Source organism: Osmerus eperlanus, chromosome 19, assembly GCF_963692335.1.
Source record: "Osmerus eperlanus chromosome 19, fOsmEpe2.1, whole genome shotgun sequence".
In the NCBI taxonomy this organism is placed as follows: Eukaryota; Metazoa; Chordata; class Actinopteri; order Osmeriformes; family Osmeridae; genus Osmerus; species Osmerus eperlanus.
Window position 1 is genome coordinate 12,773,157 of NC_085036.1, and position 27,689 is coordinate 12,800,845.

Consider the following 27,689-nt stretch of genomic DNA (forward strand, 5'->3'; position numbering starts at 1 on the left):
GCAGCAACAACACAACCCCTGTCATAGCCCCAACACAACCCCTGTCATAGCCCCAACACAACCCCTGTCATAGCCACAACACAACCCCTGTCATAGCCACAACACAACCCCTGTCATAGCCACAACACAACCCCTGTCATAGCCCCAACACAACCCCTGTCATAGCCACAACACAACCCCTGTCATAGCCCCAACACAACCCCTGTCATAGCCCCAACACAACCCCTGTCATAGCCCCAACACAACCCCTGTCATAGCCACAACACAACCCCTGTCATAGCCCCAACACAACCCCTGTCATAGCCACAACACAACCCCTGTCATTTTTCTCCCTCCCTGTCTCTCCTTCTTTCCCTCCCCACTCTCCCTTTCTCTCTCTCTCTCCTCAGCCACATCTCTCTCCATCATGGACTACTCTGATCAGGAAGGCATTCCACCTATGCCCCAGCTCCTCCTGTGTGGTGCAGCTGGGAGTCAGTCTAGCTGAAGCCTGATGCTGGGGAGAGAGATAGCCGTAGCAATGCTGCTACAGCTGACAGTGGCTGCCCTCTAGTGTTCATTACATTTTACCAGACGTTTCATTCATTTCGCAGACGATTTATCCACAGCGATGTACAAATAATGCATGTAGAAAGCACAGCAGAAGATTAAGGTTCAGAAGCGACTGGTTCATAGTTAAAGAAAGAGAGCACAGAGCATGCAGAGAACACATTACATTTACATTTTGTCATTTAGCAGACGCTCTTATCCAGAGCGACTTACAGTAAGTACAGGGACATTCTCCCCGAGGCAAGTAGGGTGAAGTGCCTTGCCCAAGGACACAACGTCATTTGGCACGGCCGGGAATCGAACTGGCAACCTTCAGATTACTAGCCCACTTCCCTCACCTCGCCAGATTTTTCCAGAATGTCATTGACGTCAATGACAATGGCAACTGTTTGTGTTGAGTACCAGTGTAACTGTAGGCCAGGGAGTCAGGGATTGTTTGTGTATGTGTGTGTTTGTGTGTGGTGCCACATTGAGTCAGAGAGTCAGTGACTGTTTATGTGTGTGTGTGTGTTGTGTGTGTATGTTGCAGTGCTGCTTTGCCAGGCCTCTACACATCTGTGCGCCTCCTCAGAGACGCAGGGCCCCCATCTACAAACCCTGACCCTAACCACTCCACCATGTACACACCCTCCCACTACCAGAGCTCTGGGCGCGGGCTGATGACCTCACCACCCCTCCCTAGCATGGTAGGGGTGGAATCAGAGGGCTGCAGGCGACGAGTGATGACCTCATTGTTCATCAGGTCCAAGCAGTGTATCCTCGCTCCAGTCTGTGACTCAGTTGTCCAACTGGGTCAGTGTTCTGTGCCCGCTGTCTCACACACTGACATAGTGGCTGACAGGATCAGTGAGAGAACAGTAACAGTTCCTTGAGGAACACAGTTTCTACACCAGACTAGATAGGCAGCTGCGGGGCTCTAGTGACCCGATCTGTTGGGATTTTGGTCCCATGAAAGCATCTCATTTTCTGCCTATAAAAATAGATGTGTTTTTGAGAAAAATAGGTGTCAGGATTAATAAGAGAAGAGAAGATGTAAGGTACAGTACACTCAGAGGTAAGGTGTGTGTGATGTGTGTGTGTGTGTGTGTCTGCAAGTGCACATCTGTCCACTTTGTGGATAGATAAGCACTGGATTCAAATGATAATATGACACATTGAGGCCACACCTAAAAAAAAACATTCAACTATTCCAGGTAAAATCTCAGATGAGCTTGTACTGAATACAACAGCTACAGTGCAGCCTGCCAGCCTCCGTGGGCACTGTTACGCAGGCAGAGGGCAGCAGAGAGCAGGCTTGTTTTATACAGACCCCACAAAGCTCCACCGTACTCTGCCAACCCTGCCCTCCAAACAAACATCTTGTGGTACCACACTGGGTTCCGCAACTATTTCCATATGCTGTACCCTCGTTAGCTACAATATCAGAAGATGACAATCACACGTAGCTTGTGGTTTACTAGCACTGCAGTCAGGTGTGGCTCTATTCTTTCTAAACCTCTCTCTCTCTATTTCTCTCTCTCACTATTTCTCTCTCTATATTTCTCTCTCTATATTTCTCCACCTCTCTCTTTCGCTCTCCACATTTCTTTCAACATCTCTCTCCATCTCTCTCTATTTCTCTGTCTTTCTCTCTCCGCCATGTATGTAGTAGACTGTAGAGTGGGTGAATCCTGACTGATAGCCTGTGTGTGTTGGTGTAATGTAACATTGGGCAGATGGATGACTAATAAGAATTGTACTGGCAGGAGTCACTTAAGCTCACAGGCAATACGAAACATTGAGAGACAGCCAGACTGGCTGACTGCACAGCAGCTAGACAGTGCAAATTGGGAGAAACACAGATACTATACATGCAATGCATAGAATAGAATATATAACATACAGCCAGTCCTTAACCTGACACATTCCCAACTAGAACGTGTGGTATACTGTAGGAATAATTGCCTGTGACCGTGAGACTGTGACATCAGGATTCCTGACCTGGTTAATCAGAGCCGCAACCCTGCTAGCCTTCCTGAATAATGAATGAGAAGATGAAAAACATGGCCGTCACAGAGGGGGACGTCCATTATGCGGCCGGCCAACCGGTGACAAGTGGGTGTGGTGTGACGGAGAGAACAGAGACAATAAGAAAGAGAGAAAATGGATGCCTGGGGAGTAAAAACAGTGATGGGGAGAAAGATGGAGGACAGGATAAGGAATGAGAGAGGGTGTTGGGGCAGCGTGGTGGAGGGACCACACCCTTTCACAGTCAGAGCCCCAGCTCTTCTGCAGCAGAGAAATACAGAGTGGAATTTTACTGGCAGACATCCAGCCCTCCCTAGAAGCTGTGTGTGCGAAAGTGCGTGTGTGTGAAAGTGAGTGTGAGTGTGAGTGTGAGTGTGAGTGTGTGTGTGTGTGAGAGAGAGAGAGAGAGAGAGAGAGAGAGAGAGAGAGAGAGAGAGAGAGAGAGAGAGAGAGAGAGAGAGAGAGAGAGAGAGAGAGAGACTCTGCAGGTTTCCCTTCCTCCTCATCAACAGATGCCTGCATAAAAACTAAAGATAATCCCAAATAAATTAATCCATTATTAAGAACGGAACATCTCTTCCTGAATTCCCTCTGGCATAGAGAGCAGGCGTGCTGTAGGTATGAACAGAGGAGAGGAGGACATGAAAGGACATCCTGTCTCTCCTCTCCCCTCGCTCCATCCTGTCTCTCCTCTCCCCTCGCTCCATCCGTCCCTCCTCTGGGTTTGCTGCACTGCAGGGAGCTGATCAGGCCTCCTCCTGAGAAGCCCCTGCAGCTGACAAACTGAAGATAGTTAAAGTTTCGATTCACTTGCCGCCGGAGCACTAGAGAAACTAAGTTCTGAACAGGAGTCTGATTAGGTAAGACTGGATGAGAGAGGGAGTGATGTGAAAGAGTGAGAGAGAGAGACAGGGAGACAGAGAGCTAAAGATGGCTGCATGTGGGCATGTGTGTGTGTTTTTGTGTAAGTGCATACGTGAATGCTTGCCTGTGTGTGTACAGCATGTGTGCGTGTTCGTACAGAATGCGTGTGTGGTCGCCTGTGGCTAAATGATTTCCGTTGGGATACAGCACTGACGATCACAGATAGAGACAGACGGTGCAGGAGAGAAGGACCATCAGGCCAGACTACGGGAGCTAGAGAACGGCTCAAGGAGAACAGTAGCTCTAGGGCAGGGGATGCAAAGGCAAGATGCAATCAGGAGAAACAGCCCAGAAGGAGAAGCACAGGCAGGAGGAGAATCCGCTTCATTGGGGGGGTTCCCAACTTCCCAAACACAAACCGGTCTATTCTGTCCAACCAGTAAAAACAAATTAACTTATCAGCCAAATAAACACAATCAGACATCAGAGGATATTCAGTTTTCTGTCTGGGGAGGAGGTTTCTGAACTGACAGCAAAGTAAGTGTGATTCTCTTTAGGTTTTACAAAGTGACACAGAGGACACACAAGTTACAGAGCAAATCTGGAAATCCTATTAAGCATGAGCACGCCGGTTTAATACAATGTTAAATGCCAGCCTGCTGTAATGCAGAGATACAGTACACTGTGAAATCTGAAAACCTCAGAGAGCCCAGACAAAAAGAACATAGAAGAGAATGTGTGAGAGAGAGAGAGTGAGAGAGAGAGAGAGAGAGAGAGAGAGAGAGAGAGAGAGAGAGAGAGAGAGAGACAGAGACAGAGACAGAGACAGAGACAGAGAGAGACAGAGAGAGACAGAGAGAGACAGAGAGAGACAGAGAGAGACAGAGAGAGACAGAGAGAGACAGAGAGAGACAGAGAGAGACAGAGAGAGACAGAGAGAGAGAGAAGGGACGAGAGAGAGAAGAGAGGGAGAAGGGAAGAGAGGGTCTCTCGCCCAGGCCCATCTCCGGAGAGTGAGGCTGCAGTCTCCTTCCAGTACAGCCTTACAGCATCCCAATCCATCCCCACATAAAGCAGGTGGGATTGCTCCAGCACTAAGACCTGCACACCCACATGGCCCTAATCCATGTATCTCCGCAGGCCAGATGGGCCCGGCAGAACCACAGTCCTGACCCACTTACAGCTGGACTGATCCCTGTCCTCCACCAGAGAAGGAGCACAGCTGACCCAGGGAGGGAAGGCATTACCCTGTCATGCTATCACCACCGAGGCCTCAGAGTCAGCCACAGAAAGGCCCAAAACCGTGACGCACTTACTCCACCGGCTATGCATGCAACACCGGCCTGCTTAAACAGCTGAAAGGCAGAGTCAGGAAATGCTGAGAGATTACTGCTGTTTTGCAATCCCCTTTAAACACTCAATGCGGTATGTTTAAAGGTCTGTTATGCATGTCCTGTCAAAAATGAGATTCGGAAATGTTCTTGTGGCCTGTGACATTTCAACACTAAACAGTCAGCTGCAGGAGGCTATCTCTGCTCACTGATACGAACAGCAGGCACATGCAGTCATTCTAGCACAAACAGCGATCTATCCTGATGATGTCACCACGCACGCAGATTTCCAGTGCGATGTTGCAGAGACACAGACACACCAGAACACTCAGCCTCACACGCTGTTGCTAGGAGACGCTCCCTGCATCACTAGATCAAAGAGGTCTGTGGGGTCTGACTCCCTAACCCTCCACCCCAGCATCACCACATTCTAACATACATCCTGTACGTCGCAAACATTACCCCAAAACAAATCAAAGTCCCTTTATTTTAAATTTATTTTTTCACCTTTATTTGACCAGGCAAGTCTTCAATTGAAATCGTATTTGCAGCCCCAGCCTGGTATAGATAATATGTGTTAGTAGGACCAAAATACAACGACACAGAGCCCAAGGCCCCGTCCTCAGAGCAGATGCAGGCGGAGCTGCTGGTGTGTGACGGGCAGAATAAAGATCATCAGCAGCATCACAAGCTCCAGTGACCCTCACACACCGCCTCACTTCCTGTTCACCCGTGGAGTGACCCTGTAACGCGCATCAGCTCCCGGCTAACAGCTGAGCTCATTTCAGAGGGTTGATTTAACACTTATTGAACTGGCATGGAACACAAACACTCAATAGCCTCTTTAAATGTGATGGAAGCTGAAATACTCTCACCTTTTCGCAGGTGGGCAGAGTTTGAGTCCTACTGAAAGTGTCTCCTCCATTGATACTGATCAACTCCCCGTCACCAGGTGGAAACGCCGTGGGGAAAACTACCACGTCACTCTTCATTGTGTCTGAGCTAAAACACACGTCATACTGCTGAGTAGATTTGGAGTAAGACCAGCTCCCATCAGGGTGGGTGGTTATCATTGGGGCGCTGTACCTGCTGAAACTGCCGTCTGTCTTGTGGCATTTTACCGCGATTAAACTGATGAGGCTCAGTAGAAATATCACTGATACTGATGCTATGGAGATGAGCAGATACAGGTTTAGATCTGAGAAACTCTCCTCCTTTACTGGTAGCTGTCTGAACGTTGTCTGCATGTCACCTGTACTTTCAACCACCACAACATCAATAGACACAGTGGCAGACAGGGAAGGGTCTCCATTGTCAGACACCACTATGACCAGCGGGTGAGTTTTTAAGTCATTGTCACTCATGCGTCTCTTAGTCCTGATCTCTCCATTGCTGCTTCCAATTCTGAACAGATTCGGCCCCTTTGGTTCAGAGATGTGATAGGAGAGCAGCGCATTGTAACCAGAGTCTGAGTCTACAGCCCTGATCTTGGCCACAAAGTAGCCCGCTTCAGCAGAGTAGGGAATGTTCTCAGAGTTGACAGAGCCTTGGTCAGAATAGGGCGGGAGAATAACAGGAGTGTTGTCATTTTCATCCTGGATAAAAACGTTCACAGTCACGTTGCTGCTCAGAGGAGGAACACCACCGTCTGTGGCCTGAACTTTGAACTGGAATCGTTTCATTTCCTCGTAGTTAAACGACTGCAGACTGTGTATTTCGCCCGTTATAGAGTTGACGTTTATTAAATGAACGCTACTATCACCCTTCATGTTGTCCAAAATTGAATACGAGACTTGAGCGTTTTCTAAAGAATCGGGATCATTAGCGGAAGCTGTATACATCAGCGCTCCGTGAGGGAAATTTTCTTTGACATAAACGTTAAGAACTTTCTCTGTAAATTGCGGAGCGTTATCATTTACATCAGCAATAAGAATATTTGTGACGGCAGTGGAAGATAGAGGCGGGCTCCCTTCATCCGTTGCCACGATAGTAACATTATACTGGGACGCATATTCTCTGTCCAAAGCTCCATTGACAACAATAGAATATTGATTCTTATAAGAAGTCTGAAGCTTGAAGGGTGATTCGCCGATTAATCTACAGCTAACCTTGCCATTGTTGCCTCCATCTTTATCTGAGACGGTCACGAGTGCGATAGCAGTGCCGGTTCGAACGTCTTCCTTCACCGTAGGTAACAGTGAGGTAACACTAATTTCTGGCACGTTATCGTTAACGTCAACAACCTCCACGAGCACCTTACAATGTGAACCCATAGGAGTATGGCCTTTATCACGTGCCTCGACCCTGATCTCATAAAACGATGTTTCCTCAAAATCTAAGACACCCTTTATTGTGATGTCTCCAGATTCTGGGTGAATATCAAATGTGTCTGAATTTTTTTCTTGTCCATGTCTGCTAAATAAATACAAAACCTCGCCATTGGGACCCTCATCTACATCGGTCGCGTTAAGTTTTAAAATGGTAGTTCCTTGAACGGCATTTTCTTGCACACGGACTTTATACAGAGGATTGCTGAAAACCGGGCTGTTATCATTGTTATCAAGGACATTAATCACAATCTCAGATGTTCCTGTTTGGGTGGGTTTACCCCCGTCTACAGCAGTCAGTACGAGCTGAATCACAGCCTGTTTCTCTCGGTCTAACGGTTTCTGTAGCACCAACTCAGCGGACACACTTTGCTCTCCTCCGCTCTGCACATCCAGAGAGAAGTGTTCATTTGGACTCAGCTTGTAGGTTTTCACACCATTTATTCCAACATCAGGATCCACTGCGTTCATCAACGAGAACCTAGCTCCGGTAACAACGGACTCAGATATGTCAAATATCTGTTCTTTAACGGGGAAGTCGGGTGGGTTGTCGTTAATATCAAGAACCGTTATGTCCACTCGATGAAGACTTAAGGGATGGTTGACAATGGCCTGTAGTTGTAAAGAGCACACGGGCGTGTTGGGGCAAAGCTCCTCCCGGTCAATTCTCTTGCTCACATACAACATCCCTGTTTTCAAATCCACGTCGAAGAACCTGTTCTTCGAAGCATGAACGAGTTGAAACATTCGTGACTCCATGTCCTGTACACTTAAACTCAAATCCTTTGCCAAATTCCCAACCACCGTTCCCGTGTTCACCTCTTCGGAAATGGAGTACGTTATTTGTTCGCAGGCAGCACGCCCGTTGAAACATAACAAAACCAGGTTCAAATAAATCCAAGCGAAATCAAAAGACGTCATGTTAGCCATCGTCGTGCTCTTTGCTATCAAGCAAAATAAAAAATATAAAATGTGATCAAAGAGGAACCGATATTACAATCTAGCTGCATCTGCAAACAGTTCTCTTGGAACTCTCCGGCATCTAGTCCTTTCAAGAGGCATCTGAGCTTGCAAGATGATATCCTGTAAATCACGGACTACATTTACGTACTATTGTTAGAAAGAAAATGCATGGTCTGCAGTGACACCGTGTGGGTTGGTCTGGCCATGAAATAAAACATAACGCAGTAGCTAAATTAATGTAGTATATTATCTGGATGTCAATGAAAATCCCAAATTGTAGTTGGCATTCGGAAGAAAAAAAGCATTTAAAAACGTGAACACAAAGTAAATTCAAAGGAATATTACTATAGGACTGGTTTTCATGCCCCAAAATATATAAAATATTACATTATTCATTGTCTCCAAGATATCTACATTGTTTGTGGGTTTTTCAATTTAAACAGTAGAAAGTTTAAGGAGGATCCAACTGACTAAGTGACGGCATTATTAGAACCATTTTGACCATTAACCTTCATGAGGCTTTAGAAGTATTGGGTTGCGTTCCGTTCTACCGATTCTAGGCTTCCAGAGCGTACATTTCCAGCAATTTCTCAAAATGAATAATAAATAAATTAAAGTTTAGTTTTGTAAAGTGTCTCTACGTGTGGTACTTGTTGGAAAAAATAATCAAACTAACACCACTGTAAGATAAAGAAGGGCAACTCTGCCATGAATGAGCTTCGTATAGCGAATTGCCTTAAAAGTGTGCCGCTGTCCGAGGTGCTGAAAAAGATTTCGTTTCCGTGACCTTACAAGGCACACAGCAACAGCAGTCACCAGCCCACATTCAATGGTTTCGTTTTCAAGTACCAACCTATAGCCTACTCAACAGTAAAAGAGTGAGTCAGGGAGCAATTTAAACCAGATTCTATGTCCCAACAAATAAGAATAAATTATGATGATTCATTTCCACTTGAAACACCCACCATCGTGGCGATTTATGACAGAGTTTTAGAAAAGTGTCTCACCTTCTCGCAGGTAGGCAGCGTTTGAGTCCTACTGAAAGTGTCTCCTCCATTGATACTGATCAGCTCCCCGTCACCAGGTGGAAACGACGTGGGGAAAACCACTACGTCACTCTTCATTGTGTCTGAGCTAAAACACACGTCATACTGCTGAGTAGATTTGGAGTAAGACCAGCTCCCGTCAGGGTGGGTGGTTATCATTGGGGCGCTGTACCTGCTGAAACTGCCGTCTGTCTTGTGGCACTTTACCGCTATTAAACTGATGAGGCTCAGTAGAAATATCACTGATACTGAGGCTATGGAGATGAGCAGATACAGGTTTAGATCTGAGAAACTCTCCTCCTTTACTGGTAGCTGTCTGAACGTTGTCTGCATGTCACCTGTACTTTCAACCACCACAACATCAATAGACACAGTGGCAGACAGGGAAGGGTCTCCATTGTCAGACACCACTATGACCAGTGGGTGAGTTTTTAAGTCATTGTCACTCATGCGTCTCTTAGTCCTGATCTCTCCATTGCTGTTTCCAATTCTGAACAGATTCGGCCCCTTTGGTTCAGAGATGTGATAAGAGAGCAGCGCATTGTAACCAGAGTCTGCGTCTACAGCCCTGATCTTGGCCACAAAGTAGCCCGCTTCAGCAGAGTAGGGAATGTTCTCAGAGTTGACAGAGCCGTGGTCAGAATAGGGCGGGAGAATAACAGGAGTGTTGTCATTCTCATCCAGGATACAAACGTTCACAGTCACGTTGCTGCTTAGAGGAGGAACACCACCGTCTGTGGCCTGAACTTGGAACTGGAATCGTTTCATTTCCTCGTAATTAAACGACTGCAGACTTTGTATTTCGCCCGTCAAATCATTAATGTTGATTAACGATGAAGCCATAGCACTACTTTTCAGAGAATATGATATATGCGCGTTGTCGTTTTCATCCGCATCATGCGCATGCACGCTAACCACCAGGTTTCCAACGGGACTATTTTCTTTTAAATACACGTTGACAATGGGCTCTGGGAAGCGAGGTGGGTTGTCGTTCACATCAGAAATGTGCACAGTAACAACACTTGTGCTAGAGAGAGGGGGGGTTCCCTCATCTACGGCTGTGATGGTGATGTTGTACTGAGGGTGACGCTCTCTATCTAAAGGTCCGTCCACTACCAGAGAGTACTGGTTTTTATAAGACGACTGCAGTTTAAACGGAACAGTTCCACTGATGTGGCCGTTCACAACTCCATTTTTACCGCCATCTTTATCAGACAGCATTACTAACGCTACCGCTGCACCGGATTCAGAATCCTCTCTAACTGTGCTCATGAGTGACGTCACTGATATCTGTGGCGCATTGTCATTCATGTCGATGACTTCTACTAAAAGTTTGCACTGAGTGGTTTTTGGAGGTTGGCCTTGATCTGCAGCCTGAACAAATAATTCCACCCCAACATTTTCTTCATAGTCCAGATTACCTGTTACTGATATTTCCCCAGAATGACGATCAATAGAGAAGAGTTCATAATCTTTTGCATTGCCGTGCCGAACAAACGAGTACACAATTTTACTATTAATGCCTTCATCTATATCTGTTGCAGTTAGAGATATTATGTTTGATCCGATTTTAGTATTCTCTTTAACTTTTACTTTGTACAACGATTTGCTAAAAACTGGTTTATTATCATTGTTATCCAATACATTCACTGCGATCTGAAGAGTCCCGGTTCTGGGAGGTTTTCCTCCGTCTACAGCAGTCAGTACGAGCTGAATCACAGCCTGTTTCTCTCGGTCTAAAGGTTTCTGTAGCACCAACTCAATAGACACACTCTGCTCTCCTCCGCTCTGCACATCCAGAGAGAAGTGTTCATTTGGACTCAGCTTGTAGGTCTTGACTGAGTTACTGCCAACATCCGCATCCTTAGCCACCGGAAGAAAAAAACGTTCCCCGGAAATAGCATTTTCCGTTATATTTAGTGTTAGTGATCTAACCGAGAACAAAGGTGCGTTGTCATTTATATCGAGGATGTTAATTTCAACACGAAAGATGCTCATGGGATTGTGCGCCACAGCCTGTACACTCAGGGAGCATTTCTCACTGGTCCCACAAATATCCTCTCGGTCGATTCTTTCATTCACGAACAAAACACCGGACTTCAGATTCACATCAAAATACTTCTTGTTCGATTCAGATACAACCTGGAAAATACGAGACTCCAGTTCCTGAACATTGAGATTGAGATCTTTAGCGATATTTCCAACAGCGGTTCCCTTGTTCACCTCCTCTGAGACGGAGTAAGAAATCTGACCGGATGATACCTCCCACAAACAAAGCAGAGGGAACAGAATCCACACGGAAACATCCATCGTTATCCAAGGAAAATCTGGTAAACCTTATGTAAAATATACAAGACTAGGAAACAATGGTTTTATCATATGATCTCCCAAAGATTCTACATGCGTGATACAGAGGCCTTACTCGATCTTCGTTTCAATACAGCCCGTCTGACAATAGCCTCAACAGCAAACTCTAGAGAAGAAGGAGGAGTTCCCGTTAAGAGATTATTAAAATATTACCGCGGTCTGCAGCGACACCACGTGTTAGTTCTTGTTTATTAGCTTAAGAACGTTGCGAGTCGCTGTCCATAATGTGGTTCTGAACTGTCATGGCTCATGTTTGGAGTGAATCTACAGACTGTTCAAACCCAATAACATACGAGAATAAAGCTTTTCTAACATTGAATCGCATTTAAACAGTGGTGAACGATATCAAAGGAGTGGAACCAGGATAAAAACGAAATTGTCACATGAGAACATTCCTAAATTAACTCCTGGCGTTTCAATGCCGCTCGTCCATCTAAAACGAATTCAGACCATTCAACCCGAAGCAAAAACAGATGTCTACTGAGCAAACCGTGAGAATATAAAACTAGCTTAAATGAGTACAACATTCTCATGACACACCGAGTGAGGAGGCATGTGTTGCTTCACACTCAAAACGTGGCTATTTTGAATGCCCAAAACCGAAACTGAAGACGTCATGTCATTGAATTAAAACAAGTCATTTAGAAATAGGGATTAAAAAAAGCAAGATTAACTAGTATGCAGTATATATACAAGGTTACAGTTATGCTGGGGATTGATCATGCTTACCTTCTCGCAAGTGGGCAGCGTTTGAGTCCTACTGAAAGTGTCTCCTCCATTGATACTGATCAGCTCCCCGTCACCAGGTGGAAACGACGTGGGGAAGACTACTACGTCACTCTTCATTGTGTCTGAGCTAAAACACACGTCATACTGCTGAGTAGATTTGGAGTAAGACCAGCTCCCGTCAGGGTGGGTGGTTATCATTGGGGCGCTGTACCTGCTGAAACTGCCGTCTGTCTTGTGGCATTTTACCGCTATTAAACTGATGAGGCTCAGCAGAAATATCACTGATACTGAGGCTATGGAGATGAGCAGATACAGGTTTAGATCTGAGAAACTCTCCTCCTTTACTGGTAGCTGTCTGAAAGTTGTCTGCATGTCACTTGTGCTTTCAACCACCACAACATCAATAGACACAGTGGCAGACAGGGAAGGGTCTCCATTGTCAGACACCACTATGACCAGTGGGTGAGTTTTTAAGTCATTGTCACTCATGCGTCTCTTAGTCCTGATCTCTCCATTGCTGCTTCCAATTCTGAACAGATTCGGCCCCTTTGGTTCAGAGATGTGATAAGAGAGCAGCGCATTGTAACCAGAGTCTGCGTCTACAGCCCTGATCTTGGCCACAAAGTAGCCCGCTTCAGCAGAGTAGGGAATGTTCTCAGAGTTGACAGAGCCTTGGTCAGAATAGGGCGGGAGAATAACAGGAGTGTTGTCATTCTCATCCAGGATAAAAACGTTCACAGTCACGTTGCTGCTTAGAGGAGGAACACCACCGTCTGTGGCCTGAACTTGGAACTGGAATCGTTTAGTTTCTTCGTAGTTAAACGACTGCAGGCTGTATAGTTCACCAGTTAAAGAGTTCAGATTAAAAAATGTGGACAGACGAGCATCACCTGTGTTGCCTAATAAAGCATACGTCAGTTGAGAATTTGCACTGTCATCAGGATCATTCGCAGTCACACTTCCAACGCGTTCACCTACTAGACTGTTCTCTTTCAAATACACGTTAACTACCGGCTCTGTAAACCTAGGCGTGTTGTCATTCACGTCAGACACGTGAACAGTGATTACACTGCTGGTGGAGAGAGGAGGCAAACCTTCGTCTGTGGCTTTTATTGTTATATTATACAACGAGATACTTTCTCTGTCAAGAGGCCCATCAACAACCAAAGAATAATAATTCTTGTAAGACGACTGTAATTTAAATGGAGTAGATCCTATAATCTTTGCCGCGACTTGGCCGTTTTTACCACTATCTTTGTCACGCACATTTATTGAAGCTACAACTGTTCCTTTTTTAGCGTCTTCCTTCACAGCGCCTGGGAGAGATGTCAGTATTATCTCTGGTGCGTTGTCGTTCACGTCAAGTATCTCAATTAATACTTTAGAGTGGGCACTTCTAGGTGGAACACCCTTATCTTTTGCTTCTACGCGGATTTCAAACGCTGAGTTCTCCTCGTGGTCTAGATCCATTTTAACCGTTATTTCACCGGTGTGTTTGTTAATCTCAAATACGTCATTCAAACCGCCTTGACCCCTAAATGAATATTCTATCTCGCTATTTGCCCCTGAGTCTGCATCCGTGGCGTTCAATGTGAGAACTGACATCCCAATAGCAGCATTTTCTGCCACAACAGCTTTATAAAGTGGCTTACTGAAAGTTGGAGCGTTGTCATTCACATCTATCAAATTAATTACTATCTGTAACGTCCCTGATCTGGGTGGTTTTCCTCCGTCTACAGCCGTGAGAATAAGCCTGATTTCAGCTTGTTTTTCTCGGTCTAAAGCTTTCTGAAGTACCAACTCAGCGGACACACTCTGCTCTCCTCCGCTTTGGACATCCAGAGAGAAGTGTTCATTGGAATTTAGTTTATAGGCTTTTACTGCGTTGCTGCCAACATCTGCATCACTTGCGAATGGTAAAGGGAATCGATCACCAGTAAAAGCAGATTCAGAAATGTTTATCATATAAATAAGCTCTCCAAATGATGGCGCGTTGTCATTTACGTCTACGATGTTGATTTCTAAACGATGGATTTGCACAGGATTATTGAACACCACCTCTACATCGACCGAACATTTGACTAAATTCTGGCACAGTGTCTCTCTGTCAATTCTTTCATTTACAAAAATAGCACCCGTCTTTGTGTCAAAGTCAAAATATTTCCTTTTGGAATTGGTTACAATTTGAACTTCCCTTGATTCCAGTTCCTGTATATTTACATGTAGATCTTTGGCGATATTTCCAACAAACGTTCCTTTATCCACCTCCTCGGAAACAGAATACAACAACTGACCAGCAGAAAATCCACATGAACAAAGCATCAGACACCATATCCAAAACAACACCGGACTTCGCTCGAGAGCCATCACTTTACAGGCACGCGCAAATCAAAATAATAGAATGGACTTCAACTGAAAACAGATAGAGGAATAGTCCCATTCGACTGAAATATATCTCTGTACTCCTCATTCGGTATCGGAACACTCCTCGTTTCTCTCCTCGCAAAGACAAATCGAATCATATTACACCATAAAAGAAGGAGGAGCTCAGCAGTCTGTCAGCAATAATAACTTTCACGGTCAACAGCGACATCCTGTGTTTATTCATAAATGGGTGAGGAATAAACTGAGAGCGTTGGTTCATCTGGCATCATATCAATATTCGCTTTTATGAAACGGATACATATAATTCGGGATAATACTGTATATAGTCCGTGTAGAAGAAAACAATAAATACTAAACATGTAATGTAGCCCGTACATGTTGGACGCTCTTGCAAACCAAGATTGGACATGCGTAATGACGCAAGGGTAAACAAAAGTAACCTTTTACAACTACAGTAAAATTGTAATGGCATGTAGCTAAAATACGTAATAAATAATAATATTGGAGGCTACGACACCTGCTCTGGAAGTATGTGAGAACCATCAGCCACGATGGGCCTATTGCCCTACTAGAATGACAAATGGTACCAAAAACGTTGAATTAAAATGACTATGTGGTTTTAAGAAATAAAATTAAAATATGACGCAAAGAGAATCCTCATATATCAAGCCAGAGCATAGAGGCACGTGTCGCTGTCCGAGACAGTGGTGCTTAATCTGAACACTGAGCAGTTTATAAAGCGATTTTTTTTTTGCTACTGACGGGACAAATTCGAGCGGAACTACCTTGTGTAGCCTATTCAGTTACGTAATGATGCACAAAATACACTTTTTACCACTGCAGTAAGCTTGTAAGGGCATGGAACTGAAATACATCAAAAGACAATAAATGATAAGCCGCATTTTGCAGCTATACGAAATCAAACAGATTACTCTAGACATGATAATAGCCAAATCCGAAAAAAGGGAATCAGTTTTGGACAACAGGTAGCATGTACATACCTTTTCACAGGTGGGCAGAGTTTGAGTCCTACTGAAAGTGTCTCTTCCATTGATACTGATCAGCTCCCCGTCACCAGGTGGAAACGACGTGGGGAAAACTACCACGTCACTCTTCATTGTGTCTGAGCTAAAACACACGTCATACTGCTGAGTAGATTTGGAGTAAGACCAGCTCCCGTCAGGGTGGGTGGTTATCATTGGGGCGCTGTACCTGCTGAAACTGCCGTCTGTCTTGTGGCACTTTACCGCTATTAAACTGATGAGGCTCAGTAGAAATATCACTGATACTGAGGCTATGGAGATGAGCAGATACAGGTTTAGATATGAGAAACTCTCTTCCTTTACTGGTAGCTGTCTGAAAGTTGTCTGCATGTCACCTGTACTTTCAACCACCACAACATCAATAGACACAGTGGCAGACAGGGAAGGGTCTCCATTGTCAGACACCACTATGACCAGCGGGTGAGTTTTTAAGTCATTGTCACTCATGCGTCTCTTAGTCCTGATCTCTCCATTGCTGCTTCCAATTCTGAACAGATTCGGCCCCTTTGGTTCAGAGATGTGATAAGAGAGCAGCGCATTGTAACCAGAGTCTGCGTCTACAGCCCTGATCTTGGCCACAAAGTATCCCGCTTCAGCAGAGTAGGGAATGTTCTCAGAGTTGACAGAGCCTTGGTCAGAATAGGGCGGGAGAATAACAGGAGTGTTGTCATTCTCATCCAGGATAAAAACGTTCACAGTCACGTTGCTGCTCAGAGGAGGAACACCACCGTCTGTGGCCTGAACTTGGAATTGGGTTCGTTTAATTTCCTCGTAGTTAAACGACTGCAGACTGTATATTTCGCCAGTTAAATCATTAATGTTGAATAGCGAGGAGAATGTGTCACTACTTTTTATAGAGTATGATAACTGTGCGTTGTCGTTGTCATCCGCATCATGCGCATTCAAGCTAACCACCAGGTCTCCAACTGGACTATTTTCTTTTAAATACACGTTGACAATGGGCTCTGGGAAGCAGGGTTGGTTGTCGTTCACATCAGAAATGTGCACAGTAACAACACTGGTGCTAGAGAGAGGGGGGGTTCCCTCATCTACGGCTGTGATGGTGATGTTGTACTGGGGGTGACGCTCTCTATCTAAAGGTCCGTCCACTACCAGAGAGTATTGGTTTTTATAAGCCGACTGCAGTTTAAACGGCACAGTTCCGCTGATGTGACCGTTCACAACTCCATTTTTACCGCCATCTTTATCAGAGAGTCTTATCAATGCAACCGCAGCACCTAATTCAGAATCCTCTCTAACTGTGCTCATGAGAGAAGTCGTTGATATCTGAGGAGCATTGTCATTTATATCAATAATTTCCACCAAAACTTTGCAGTGTGTGGTTTTTGGAGGATGGCCTTGATCGGCAGCCTGAACTCTCAGTTCTACACCTACATTGTCTTCATAGTCCAGATCACCTTTCAATAATATTTCCCCAGAATTAGGGTCGATAGAGAATAAGTCATATTGCTTAGCATTACCGTGTCCAACAAACGAATAGATAATTTTACTATTCATACCTTCATCTACATCTGTTGCAGTTAGAGATATTAGTTTGGTACCCATCTTACTATTCTCTGCAACTTTCACTTTGTAAAGAGGCTTACTAAAAACAGGGTTATTATCATTGATATCTAATACATTCACCATAATCTGTACTGTTCCTGATCTGGGAGGTTTTCCTCCGTCTACAGCAGTCAGTATGAGCTGAATCACAGCCTGTTTCTCTCGGTCTAAAGGTTTCTGTAGCACCAACTCAGCAGAGACACTCTGCTCTCCTCCGCTCTGCACATCCAGAGAGAAGTGTTCATTTGGACTCAGCTTGTAGGTCTTGACTGAGTTACTGCCCACATCCACGTCCTTAGCTAAAGGTAGAAGAAAACGCTCACCCGCCGCCGCGTTTTCAGAAACATTCAACGTGACGGTTTTTACAGTAAAAATTGGACCATTGTCATTTATATCCAAAATAGTTATTTCACCGCGAAAGATGCTCATAGGATTGTGCGCCACAGCCTCTAGACTCAGAGAGCATTTCTCACTGGTCCCACAAATCTCCTCTCGGTCGATTCTCTCATTCACGAACAAAACACCGGACTTCAGATTCACATCAAAATACTTCTTGCTCGATTCAGATACAACCTGAAACATACGAGACTCCAGTTCCTGAACGTTGAGGTTGAGATCTTTAGCGATATTTCCAACAGCGGTTCCCTTGTTCACCTCCTCTGAGACGGAGTAAGAAATTTGACCGGATGATGCCTCCCATAAACAAAGCAGAGGGAACAGAATCCACACGGAAACATCCATCGTTATCCAAGGATCGCTTAATATCCGTGAGTTTGCGGAGATCAGTTGCTTCCCAAAAATTAGCACATTCATCCAAAGATAATATCTAAATACGTGTTCCTACTGAGGCCTTTGTCCTCTGCGTTCCGTGCTTCACCAGAGCCCTTCTGACAATACCGTTAAACAATATTAGACGCTTAAGAAGGAGGAGTTACAATAAAGAGAAATCAGATGAAAATATCCACGGTCTGCAGCGACACCACGTGTTCATATTTTCTCTAATATATTCAACAGAGTGTTGATCACAATGCAGCAAAGAATAAACTACCGCTTTTTGAACAAACAGTCCCAAATACGTTCATCCCGACACCAACACACCCTACCAAGCGTTACTCAACACAAATAAATAAAAAAAACTATACCCAATAACATTGACGTTGCATTCTGCTATTTTCTTTTAGAAGTATGCAATCTCCTTACCTTTTCGCAGGTGGGCAGAGTTTGAGTCCTACTGAAAGTGTCTCCTCCATTGATACTGATCAGCTCCCCGTCACCAGGTGGAAACGACGTGGGGAAAACTACCACGTCACTCTTCATTGTGTCTGAGCTAAAACACACGTCATACTGCTGAGTAGATTTGGAGTAAGACCAGCTCCCGTCAGGGTGGGTGGTTATCATTGGGGCGCTGTACCTGCTGAAACTGCCGTCTGTCTTGTGGCACTTTACCGCTATTAAACTGATGAGGCTCAGTAGAAATATCACTGATACTGAGGCTATGGAGATGAGCAGATACAGGTTTAGATCTGAGAAACTCTCCTCCTTCACTGGTAGCTGTCTGAAAGTTGTCTGCATGTCACCTGTACTTTCAACCACCACAACATCAATAGACACAGTGGCAGACAGGGAATGGTCTCCATTGTCAGATGCCACTATGACCAGCGGGTGAGTTTTTAAGTCATTGTCACTCATGCGTCTCTTAGTCCTGATCTCTCCATTGCTGCTTCCAATTCTGAACAGATTCGGCCCCTTTGGTTCAGAGATGTGATAAGAGAGCAGCGCATTGTAACCAGAGTCTGCGTCTACAGCCCTGATCTTGGCCACAAAGTAGCCCGCTTCAGCAGAGTAGGGAATGTTCTCAGAGTTGACAGAGCCTTGGTCAGAATAGGGCGGGAGAATAACAGGAGTGTTGTCATTCTCATCCAGGATAAAAACGTTCACAGTCACGTTACTGCTCAGAGGAGGAACACCACCGTCTGTGGCCTGAACTTGGAACTGGAATCGTTTCATTTCCTCGTAGTTAAACGACTGCAGACTGTGTATTTCGCCAGTCAAATCATTAATGTTGATAAGCGATGAAGTACTTTTCAGAGAATATGAGACACGCGCGTTGTCGTTTTCATCTGCATCGTGCGCATTTACGATAACTACTAGATTTCCAACTGGACTATTTTCTTTTAAATACACGTTGACAATGGGCTCTGGGAAACGGGGTGGGTTGTCGTTCACATCAGAAATGTGCACAATAACAACACTGGTGCTAGAGAGAGGGGGGGTTCCTTCATCTACGGCTGTGATGGTGATGTTGTACTGGGGGTGACGCTCTCTATCTAAAGGTCCGTCCACTACCAGAGAGTACTGGTTTTTATAAGCCGACTGCAGTTTAAACGGCACAGTTCCGCTGATATGGCCGTTCACAACTCCATTTTTACCGCCATCTTTATCAGAGAGTCTTATCAATGCAACCGCAGCACCTGATTCAGAATCCTCTCTAACTGTGCTCATGAGAGAAGTCGTTGATATCTGAGGAGCATTGTCATTTATATCAATAATTTCCACCAAAACTTTGCAGTGTGTGGTTTTTGGAGGATGGCCTTGATCGGCAGCCTGAACTCGCAGTTCTACACCTACATTGTCTTCATAGTCCAGATCACCTTTCAATAATATTTCCCCGGAATTAGGTTCGATAGAGAATAAGTCATATTGCTTAGCATTACCGTGTCTAACAAACGAATAGAGAATTTTACTATTCATACCTTCATCTACATCTGTTGCAGTTAGAGATATTATTTTGCTACCTATCTTAACATTCTCTGCAACTTTCACTTTGTAAAGAGGCTTGCTAAAAACGGGGTTATTATCGTTGATATCCAGTACATTCACCATAATCTGTACCGTCCCTGATCTGGGAGGTTTTCCTCCGTCTACCGCAGTCAGTACGAGCTGAATCACAGCCTGTTTCTCTCGGTCTAAAGGTTTCTGTAGCATCAACTCAGCAGACACACTCTGCTCTCCTCCGCTTTGCACATCCAGAGAGAAGAATTCATTTGGACTCAGTTTGTAGGCTTTCACTGAGTTACTGCCCACATCCGCGTCCTCAGCTAAAGGTAGAAGAAAACGCTCACCCGCCGCTGAGTTTTCATAAACATTCAAAGTGAGGGATTGTACAGTAAAAGTGGGACCATTGTCATTTATATCCAAAATCGTTACTTCAACGCGAAAGATGCTCATGGGATTGTGCGCCACAGCCTCTACACGAAGAGAACATTTCTCACTGGTCCCGCAAAGATCCTCTCGGTCGATTCTTTCATTCACGAACAAAACACCGGACTTCAGATTCACATCAAAATACGTTTTGCTCGATTCAGATACAACCTGAAACATACGAGACTCCAGTTCCTTAACATTGAGATTGAGATCTTTAGCGATATTTCCAACAGCGGTTCCCTTGTTCACCTCCTCTGAGACGGAGTAAGAAATCTGACCGGATGATACCTCCCATAAACAAAGCAGAGGGAACAGAATCCACACGGAAACATCCATCGTTATCCAAGGATCACTTAATATCCGTGAGGCTATTGTGATCAGTTATATATATTTGTTTCAAATGCAAGTTAAATCGCCTAAATCATCGAAATCTCGTCTGCGTTCCGTGTTTCACCACAACCCTTCTGACAAAAACCTTAAACAGCAATAGACGCGTAAGAAGGAGGAGTTACTAAATTGATAAATCAGATGAAAATATCCACGGTCTGCAGCGACACCACGTGTTCATACCCTTCACTCATGTATTCAACAATACTTTGTTGACTAGAAGGGTAAATGAAATAAGATACCGCTTTAAATAGTTGAGTTTGAGATATTTGGAACGCCAGTGAAAAGAATGAAATAGCCGTTCTGACTAAATACAAATAACTCTAAAGTTACCGAAAGAAACCAACCTCAAACATGCCAGAAACTCTGGAGACACATGTTGCTGTCCAACTCAGTGGTGCTGAATTTGATCGCACTGAAAGTCCTCAACAGGATTCTGTCTACTTTGTGGAAGGCTGACACTTAAACAAAGCTGAAATAGTGGCTTATTCTCGCTTACATTCAAATAACTATTACTACTACATTGTTTACATAAATAATACAATGATAATGACAATGAACAAATCCAATAGGGCTGTGAAGTAGATCAAATCCAGAAAACAGACCTAGCTACATATTGCAAAAGATCCTTAAAATTCCACACCATTCAATGTTAAAAAGTTTTCACTATCGGCTTACCTTCTCGCAGGTGGGCAGAGTTTGAGTCCTACTGAAAGTGTCTCCTCCATTGATACTGATCAGCTCCCCGTCACCAGGTGGAAACGCCGTGGGGAAAACGACTACGTCACTCTTCATTGTGTCTGAGCTAAAACACACGTCATACTGCTGAGTAGATTTGGAGTAAGACCAGCTCCCGTCAGGGTGGGTGGTTATCATTGGGGCGCTGTACCTGCTGAAACTGCCGTCTGTCTTGTGGCATTTTACCGCGATTAAACTGATGAGGCTCAGCAGAAATATCACTGATACTGATGCTATGGAGATGAGCAGATACAGGTTTAAATCTGAGAAACTCTCCTCCTTTACTGGTAGCTGTCTGAACGTTGTCTGCATGTCACCTGTACTTTCAACCACCACAACATCAATAGACACAGTGGCAGACAGGGAAGGGTCTCCATTGTCAGACACCACTATGACCAGCGGGTGAGTTTTTAAGTCATTGTCACTCATGCGTCTCTTAGTCCTGATCTCTCCATTGCTGCTTCCAATTCTGAACAGATTCGGCCCCTTTGGTTCAGAGATGTGATAAGAGAGCAGCGCATTGTAACCAGAGTCTGCGTCTACAGCCCTGATCTTGGCCACAAAGTAGCCCGCTTCAGCAGAGTAGGGAATGTTCTCAGAGTTGACAGAGCCTTGGTCAGAATAGGGCGGGAGAATAACAGGAGTGTTGTCATTCTCATCCAGGATAAAAACGTTCACAGTCACGTTACTGCTCAGAGGAGGAACACCACCGTCTGTGGCCTGATCTTGGAACTGGAATCGTTTAGTTTCTTCATAGTTAAACGACTGCAGGCTGTATAGTTCACCAGTTAAAGAGTTCAGATTAAAAAATGTGGACAGAGCATCACCTGTGTTGCCTAATAAAGCATACGTCAGTTGAGAATTTGCACTGTCATCAGGATCATTCGCAGTCACACTTCCAACGCGTTCACCTACTGGACTGTTCTCTTTCAAATACATGTTAACTACCGGCTCTGTAAAGCGAGGCGCGTTGTCATTCACGTCAGACACGTGAACAGTGATTACACTGCTCGTCGAGAGAGGAGGCAAACCTTCGTCTGTGGCTCTTATTGTTATATTATACAACGAGATACTTTCTCTATCAAGAGGCCCATCGACAACCAAAGAATAATAATTCTTGTAAGATGACTGTAATTTAAATGGAGTAGATCCTATAATCTTTGCCGCTACTTGGCCGTTTTTACCACTATCTTTGTCACGCATATTTATTGAAGCTACAACTGTTCCTTTCTTAGCGTCTTCCTTCACAGCGCCTGGGAGAGATGTCAGTATTATCTCTGGTGCGTTGTCGTTCACGTCAAGTATCTCAATTAGTACTTTAGAGTGCGCACTTCTAGGTGGAACACCCTTATCTTTTGCTTGTACGCGGATTTCAAACGCTGAGTTCTCCTCGTGGTCTAGATCCATTTTGACCGTGATTTCACCTGTGTTTTTGTTAATCGCAAACACGTCTTTCAAGCCGCTTTGACCGGTGAATGAATATTCTATCTCACTGTTTGCCCCTGCGTCTGCGTCTGTTGCGTTCACCGTTAGAACTAAGGTCCCAAGAGAGGTATTTTCTGCCACGACAACTTTATAAAGAGTCTTACTGAAAGATGGAGCGTTGTCGTTAGTATCTAGTACATTCACTACTGTCTTTAATGTTCCAGATCTGGGAGGTTTTCCTCCGTCGACAGCAGTCAGTACGAGCTGAATCACAGCCTGTTTCTCTCGGTCTAAAGGTTTCTGTAACACCAACTCAGCAGACACACTCTGCTCTCCTCCGCTCTGCACATCCAAAGAGAAGTATTCATTAGGACTCAGTTTATAGGCTTTTACAGCATTACTACCGACGTCAGGATCACTTGCAGACGGCAAAGGAAATCTATCGCCAGCGGAGGCAGATTCTGAAACATTTATCATATGATAACGCTCTTCAAATAAGGGCGCATTGTCATTCACGTCTACGATGTTGATTTCTACACGATGGATTTGCACAGGATTATTAAACACCACCTCTACATCGACAGAACATTTGACTGAATTCTGGCACAGTGTCTCTCTGTCAATTCTTTCATTTACAAAAATAGCACCGGTCTTTGTGTCAAAGTCAAAATACTTCCTTTTGGAATCGGTTAGAATTTGAACTTCCCTCGATTCCAGTTCCTGTATATTTACATGTAGATCTTTGGCGATATTTCCAACAAACGTTCCTTTATCCACCTCCTCGGAAACAGAATACAACAACTGTCCAGAGGAAAATCCACATGAACAAAGCATCAGACACCATATCCAAAACAACACTGGACTTCTTCGCTCGAGAGCCATCGCTTCACAGGCACGCGCAAATCAAAATAATAGAATGGACTTCAACTGAAAACAGATAGAGGAATAGTCCCATTCAACTGAAATATATCTCCGTACTCCTCATTCGGTATCGGAACACTCCTCGTTTTTCTCCTCGCAAAGACAAATCGAATCATATTACACCATAAAAGAAGGAGGAGCCCAGCAGTCTGTCAGATATAATAACTTTCACGGTCAACAGCGACATCCTGTGTTTATTCATAGATGAGTGAGGAATAAACCGAGAGCGTTGGTTCATCTGGAATCATATCAATATTCTCTTTTATGAAACGGATAATTCGGGATAGTACTGTATATAGTCAGTGTAGAAGAAAACAATAAATACTAAACATGTAATGTAGCCCGTACATGTTGGACGCTCTTGCAAACCAAGATTGGACATGCGTAATGACGCAAGGGTAAACAAAAGTAACCTTTTACAACTACAGTAAAATTGTAATGGCATGTAGCTAAAATACGTAATAAATAAGAATATTGGAGGCTACGACACCTGCTCTGGAAGTATTCGAAAACCATCAGCCACGATGGGCCTATTGCCCAACTCCAGGAAGCGTCTGCTAAATGTAAATGTAAATGTAAATGTATGTAAACTCCAGGAAAAACTCAAACGGATGGTGACATTGCAACCTATAACAAGTGGCATGTGAATAACTTCATACTACTAGAATGAAAAATGGTACCAATATCGTTTAATTAAAATGACTATGTGGTTTAAAAATCTAAAACAAAATATGAAGCAAAGAGAATCCTCATATATCAAGCCAGAGCATAGAGAGGCACGTGTCGCTGTCCGAGACAGTGGTGCTGAATCTGAACACTGAGCAGTTTATAAAGCGATTTTTTTGTTGTTGCTACTGACAGGACAAATTCGAGCGGAACTAACTTGTGTAGCCTATTCAGTTACGTAATGATGCACAAATTTCACTTTTTACCACTGCAGTAATCTTGTAAGGGCATGGAACTGAAATACATCATAGGACAATAAATAATAAGCCGCATTTTGCAGCTATACGAATCAAACAGATGACTCGAGACATGATAATAGCCAAATCTGAAAAAAGGGAATCAGTTTTGGACAACAGGTAGCATGTACATACCTTTTCACAGGTGGGCAGAGTTTGAGTCCTACTGAAAGTGTCTCCTCCATTGATACTGATCAGCTCCCCATCACCAGGTGGAAACGACGTGGGGAAAACCACGACGTCACTCTTCATTGTGTCTGAGCTAAAACACACGTCATACTGCTGAGTAGATTTGGAGTAAGACCAGCTCCCGTCAGGGTGGGTGGTTATCATTGGGGCGCTGTACCTGCTGAAACTGCCGTCTGTCTTGTGGCATTTTACCGCTATTAAACTGATGAGGCTCAGTAGAAATATCACTGATACTGAGGCTATGGAGATGAGCAGATACAGGTTTAGATCTGAGAAACTCTCCTCCTTTACTGGTAGCTGTCTGAAAGTTGTCTGCATGTCACCTGTACTTTCAACCACCACAACATCAATAGACACAGTGGCAGACAGGGAAGGGTCTCCATTGTCAGACACCACTATGACCAGCGGGTGAGTTTTTAAGTCATTGTCACTCATGCGTCTCTTAGTCCTGATCTCTCCATTGCTGCTTCCAATTCTGAACAGATTCGGCCCTTTTGGTTCAGAGATGTGATAAGAGAGCAGCGCATTGTAACCAGAGTCTGCATCTACAGCCCTGATCTTGGCCACAAAGTAGCCCGCTTCAGCAGAGTAGGGAATGTTCTCAGAGTTGACAGAGCCTTGGTCAGAATAGGGCGGGAGAATAACAGGAGTGTTGTCATTTTCATCCTGGATAAAAACGTTCACGGTCACGTTGCTGCTCAGAGGAGGAACACCACCGTCTGTGGCCTGAACTTGGAACTGGAATCGTTTAGTTTCTTCATAGTTAAACGACTGCAGACTGTATATTTCGCCCGTCAAATCATTGATGTTGATTAGTGATGAAGCCATAGCATTACCTTTCAGAGAATAAGATATATGCGCGTTGTCGTTTTCATCCGCGTCATGAGCAATCACGCTAACCACCAGGTCTCCAACTGGACTATTTTCTCTTAAATACACGTTGACAATGGGCTCTGGGAAGCAGGGTGGGTTGTCGTTCACATCAGAAATGTGCACAGTAACAACACTGGTGCTAGAGAGAGGGGGGGTTCCCTCATCTACGGCTGTGATGGTGATGTTGTACTGGGGGTGACGCTCTCTATCTAAAGGTCCGTCCACTACCAGAGAGTACTGGTTTTTATAAGACGACTGCAGTTTAAACGGAACAGTTCCGCTGATGTGGCCGTTCACAACTCCATTTTTACCGCCATCTTTATCAGACAGCATTACTAACGCTACCGCAGCCCCAGACTCAGAATCTTCCCTAACTGTGCTCATGAGTGACGTCACTGATATCTGTGGCGCATTGTCATTCATGTCGATTACTTCTACTAAAACTTTGCAATGGGTAGTTTTAGGATATTGTCCTTGATCAGCCGCCTGCACGCGCAACTCAATGCCAACGTTTGCTTCATAATTAAGATCACCTATTACTGATATTTCCCCTGAATGAGGATCAATAGAAAATATATCATATTCTTTATTATTACCATGGCCAACGAAAGAGTAAACAATTTCACCGTTCATACCTTCATCTATATCGGTTGCTTCGACACGTATTAATTTATATCCAATTTTAACATTCTCTGCAACTTTGACTTTGTACAAGGATTTGCTGAAAATTGGACTATTGTCATTGATATCCATGACATGTATGATAATCTTTAGTGTACCGGATATGGGAGGTTTTCCTCCGTCTACAGCAGTCAGTACGAGCTGAATCACAGCCTGTTTCTCTCGGTCTAAAGGTTTCTGTAGCACCAACTCAGCAGAGACACTCTGCTCTCCTCCGCTCTGCACATCCAGAGAGAAGTGTTCATTTGGACTCAGCTTGTAGGCTTTCACTGAGTTACTGCCCACATCCACGTCCTTAGCCACAGGCAGAAGAAATCGCTCTCCAGTAACTATGTTTTCTGTTAAATTTAAAGTTAGTGAATTAACGGAAAAAGAAGGTGCGTTGTCATTTATATCGAGGATAACAATTTCAACACGAAAGATACTCATGGGATTGTGTGCTATTGCCTGTACACTCAGAGAGCATTTCTCACTGGTCCCACAAATCTCCTCTCGGTCGATTCTCTCATTCACGAACAAAACACCGGACTTCAGGTTCACATCAAAATACTTCTTGCTCGATTCAGATACAACCTGAAACATACGAGACTCCAGTTCCTGAACATTGAGATTGAGATCTTTAGCGATGTTTCCAACAGCGGTTCCCTTGTTCACCTCCTCTGAAACGGAGTAAGAAATCTGACCGGATGATGCCTCCCATAAACAAAGCAGAGGGAACAGAATCCACACGGAAACATCCATCGTTATCCAAGGATCGCTTAATATCCGTGAGTTTGTGGAGATCAGTTACTTCTCCAAAATTAGCACATTTATCCAAAGATAATATCTATATACGTGTTCCTATTGAGGCCTTTGTCGTCTGCGTACCGTGCTTCACCAGAGCCCCTCTGACAATACCGATAAACAATATTAGACGCTTAAGAAGGAGGAGTTACAATAAAGAGAAATCAGATGAAAATATCCACGGTCTGCAGCGACACCACGTGTTCATATTTTCTCTAATATATTCAACAGAGTGTTGATCACAATGCAGCAAAGAATAACCTACCGCTTTTTAACAAACAGTCCCAAATACGTTCATCCCGACAACAACACACCCTACCAATCGTTAATCACCACAAGTCAAAAATAA

The 27,689-nt window shown here is 44.3% G+C and overlaps 2 protein-coding genes across 8 annotated transcripts in view; both read right to left on the reverse strand.

Moving 5' to 3' along the window:
* LOC134039908 (protocadherin alpha-C2-like) overlaps positions 1-23,876 on the reverse strand; it is a 39,663-nt gene extending 15,787 nt beyond the window's left edge. The window contains exons 1-2 of one of the 7 annotated variants that reach the window (XM_062486073.1): positions 21,447-23,876; positions 18,459-18,504 (exon numbers count right to left, since the gene is read on the reverse strand). In XM_062486073.1, coding sequence (XP_062342057.1) covers positions 18,484-18,504; positions 21,447-23,813 — 2,388 coding nt within the window. In that variant the 5' untranslated portion in view covers positions 23,814-23,876 and the 3' untranslated portion in view covers positions 18,459-18,483. Of the gene's footprint in view, positions 1-5,626; positions 8,129-9,048; positions 11,489-12,183; positions 14,676-15,569; positions 18,009-18,377; positions 20,851-21,446 lie in introns of those variants that run through there. The other 6 variants (XM_062486068.1, XM_062486072.1, XM_062486066.1 and 3 more) reach the window with 6 other exon arrangements.
* A 1,156-nt stretch (positions 23,877-25,032) lies between these two features.
* On the reverse strand, positions 25,033-27,400 carry LOC134039917 (protocadherin alpha-7-like). The gene is made up of 2 exons (XM_062486109.1): positions 25,571-27,400; positions 25,033-25,236 (listed from the first exon to the last, which is right to left on the reverse strand). Exons 1-2 carry the CDS (start codon positions 27,296-27,298, stop codon positions 25,228-25,230), a joined length of 1,737 nt encoding a protein of 578 aa, XP_062342093.1. The 5' UTR covers positions 27,299-27,400; the 3' UTR covers positions 25,033-25,227.
* Between the last annotated feature and the right edge of the window lie 289 nt (positions 27,401-27,689).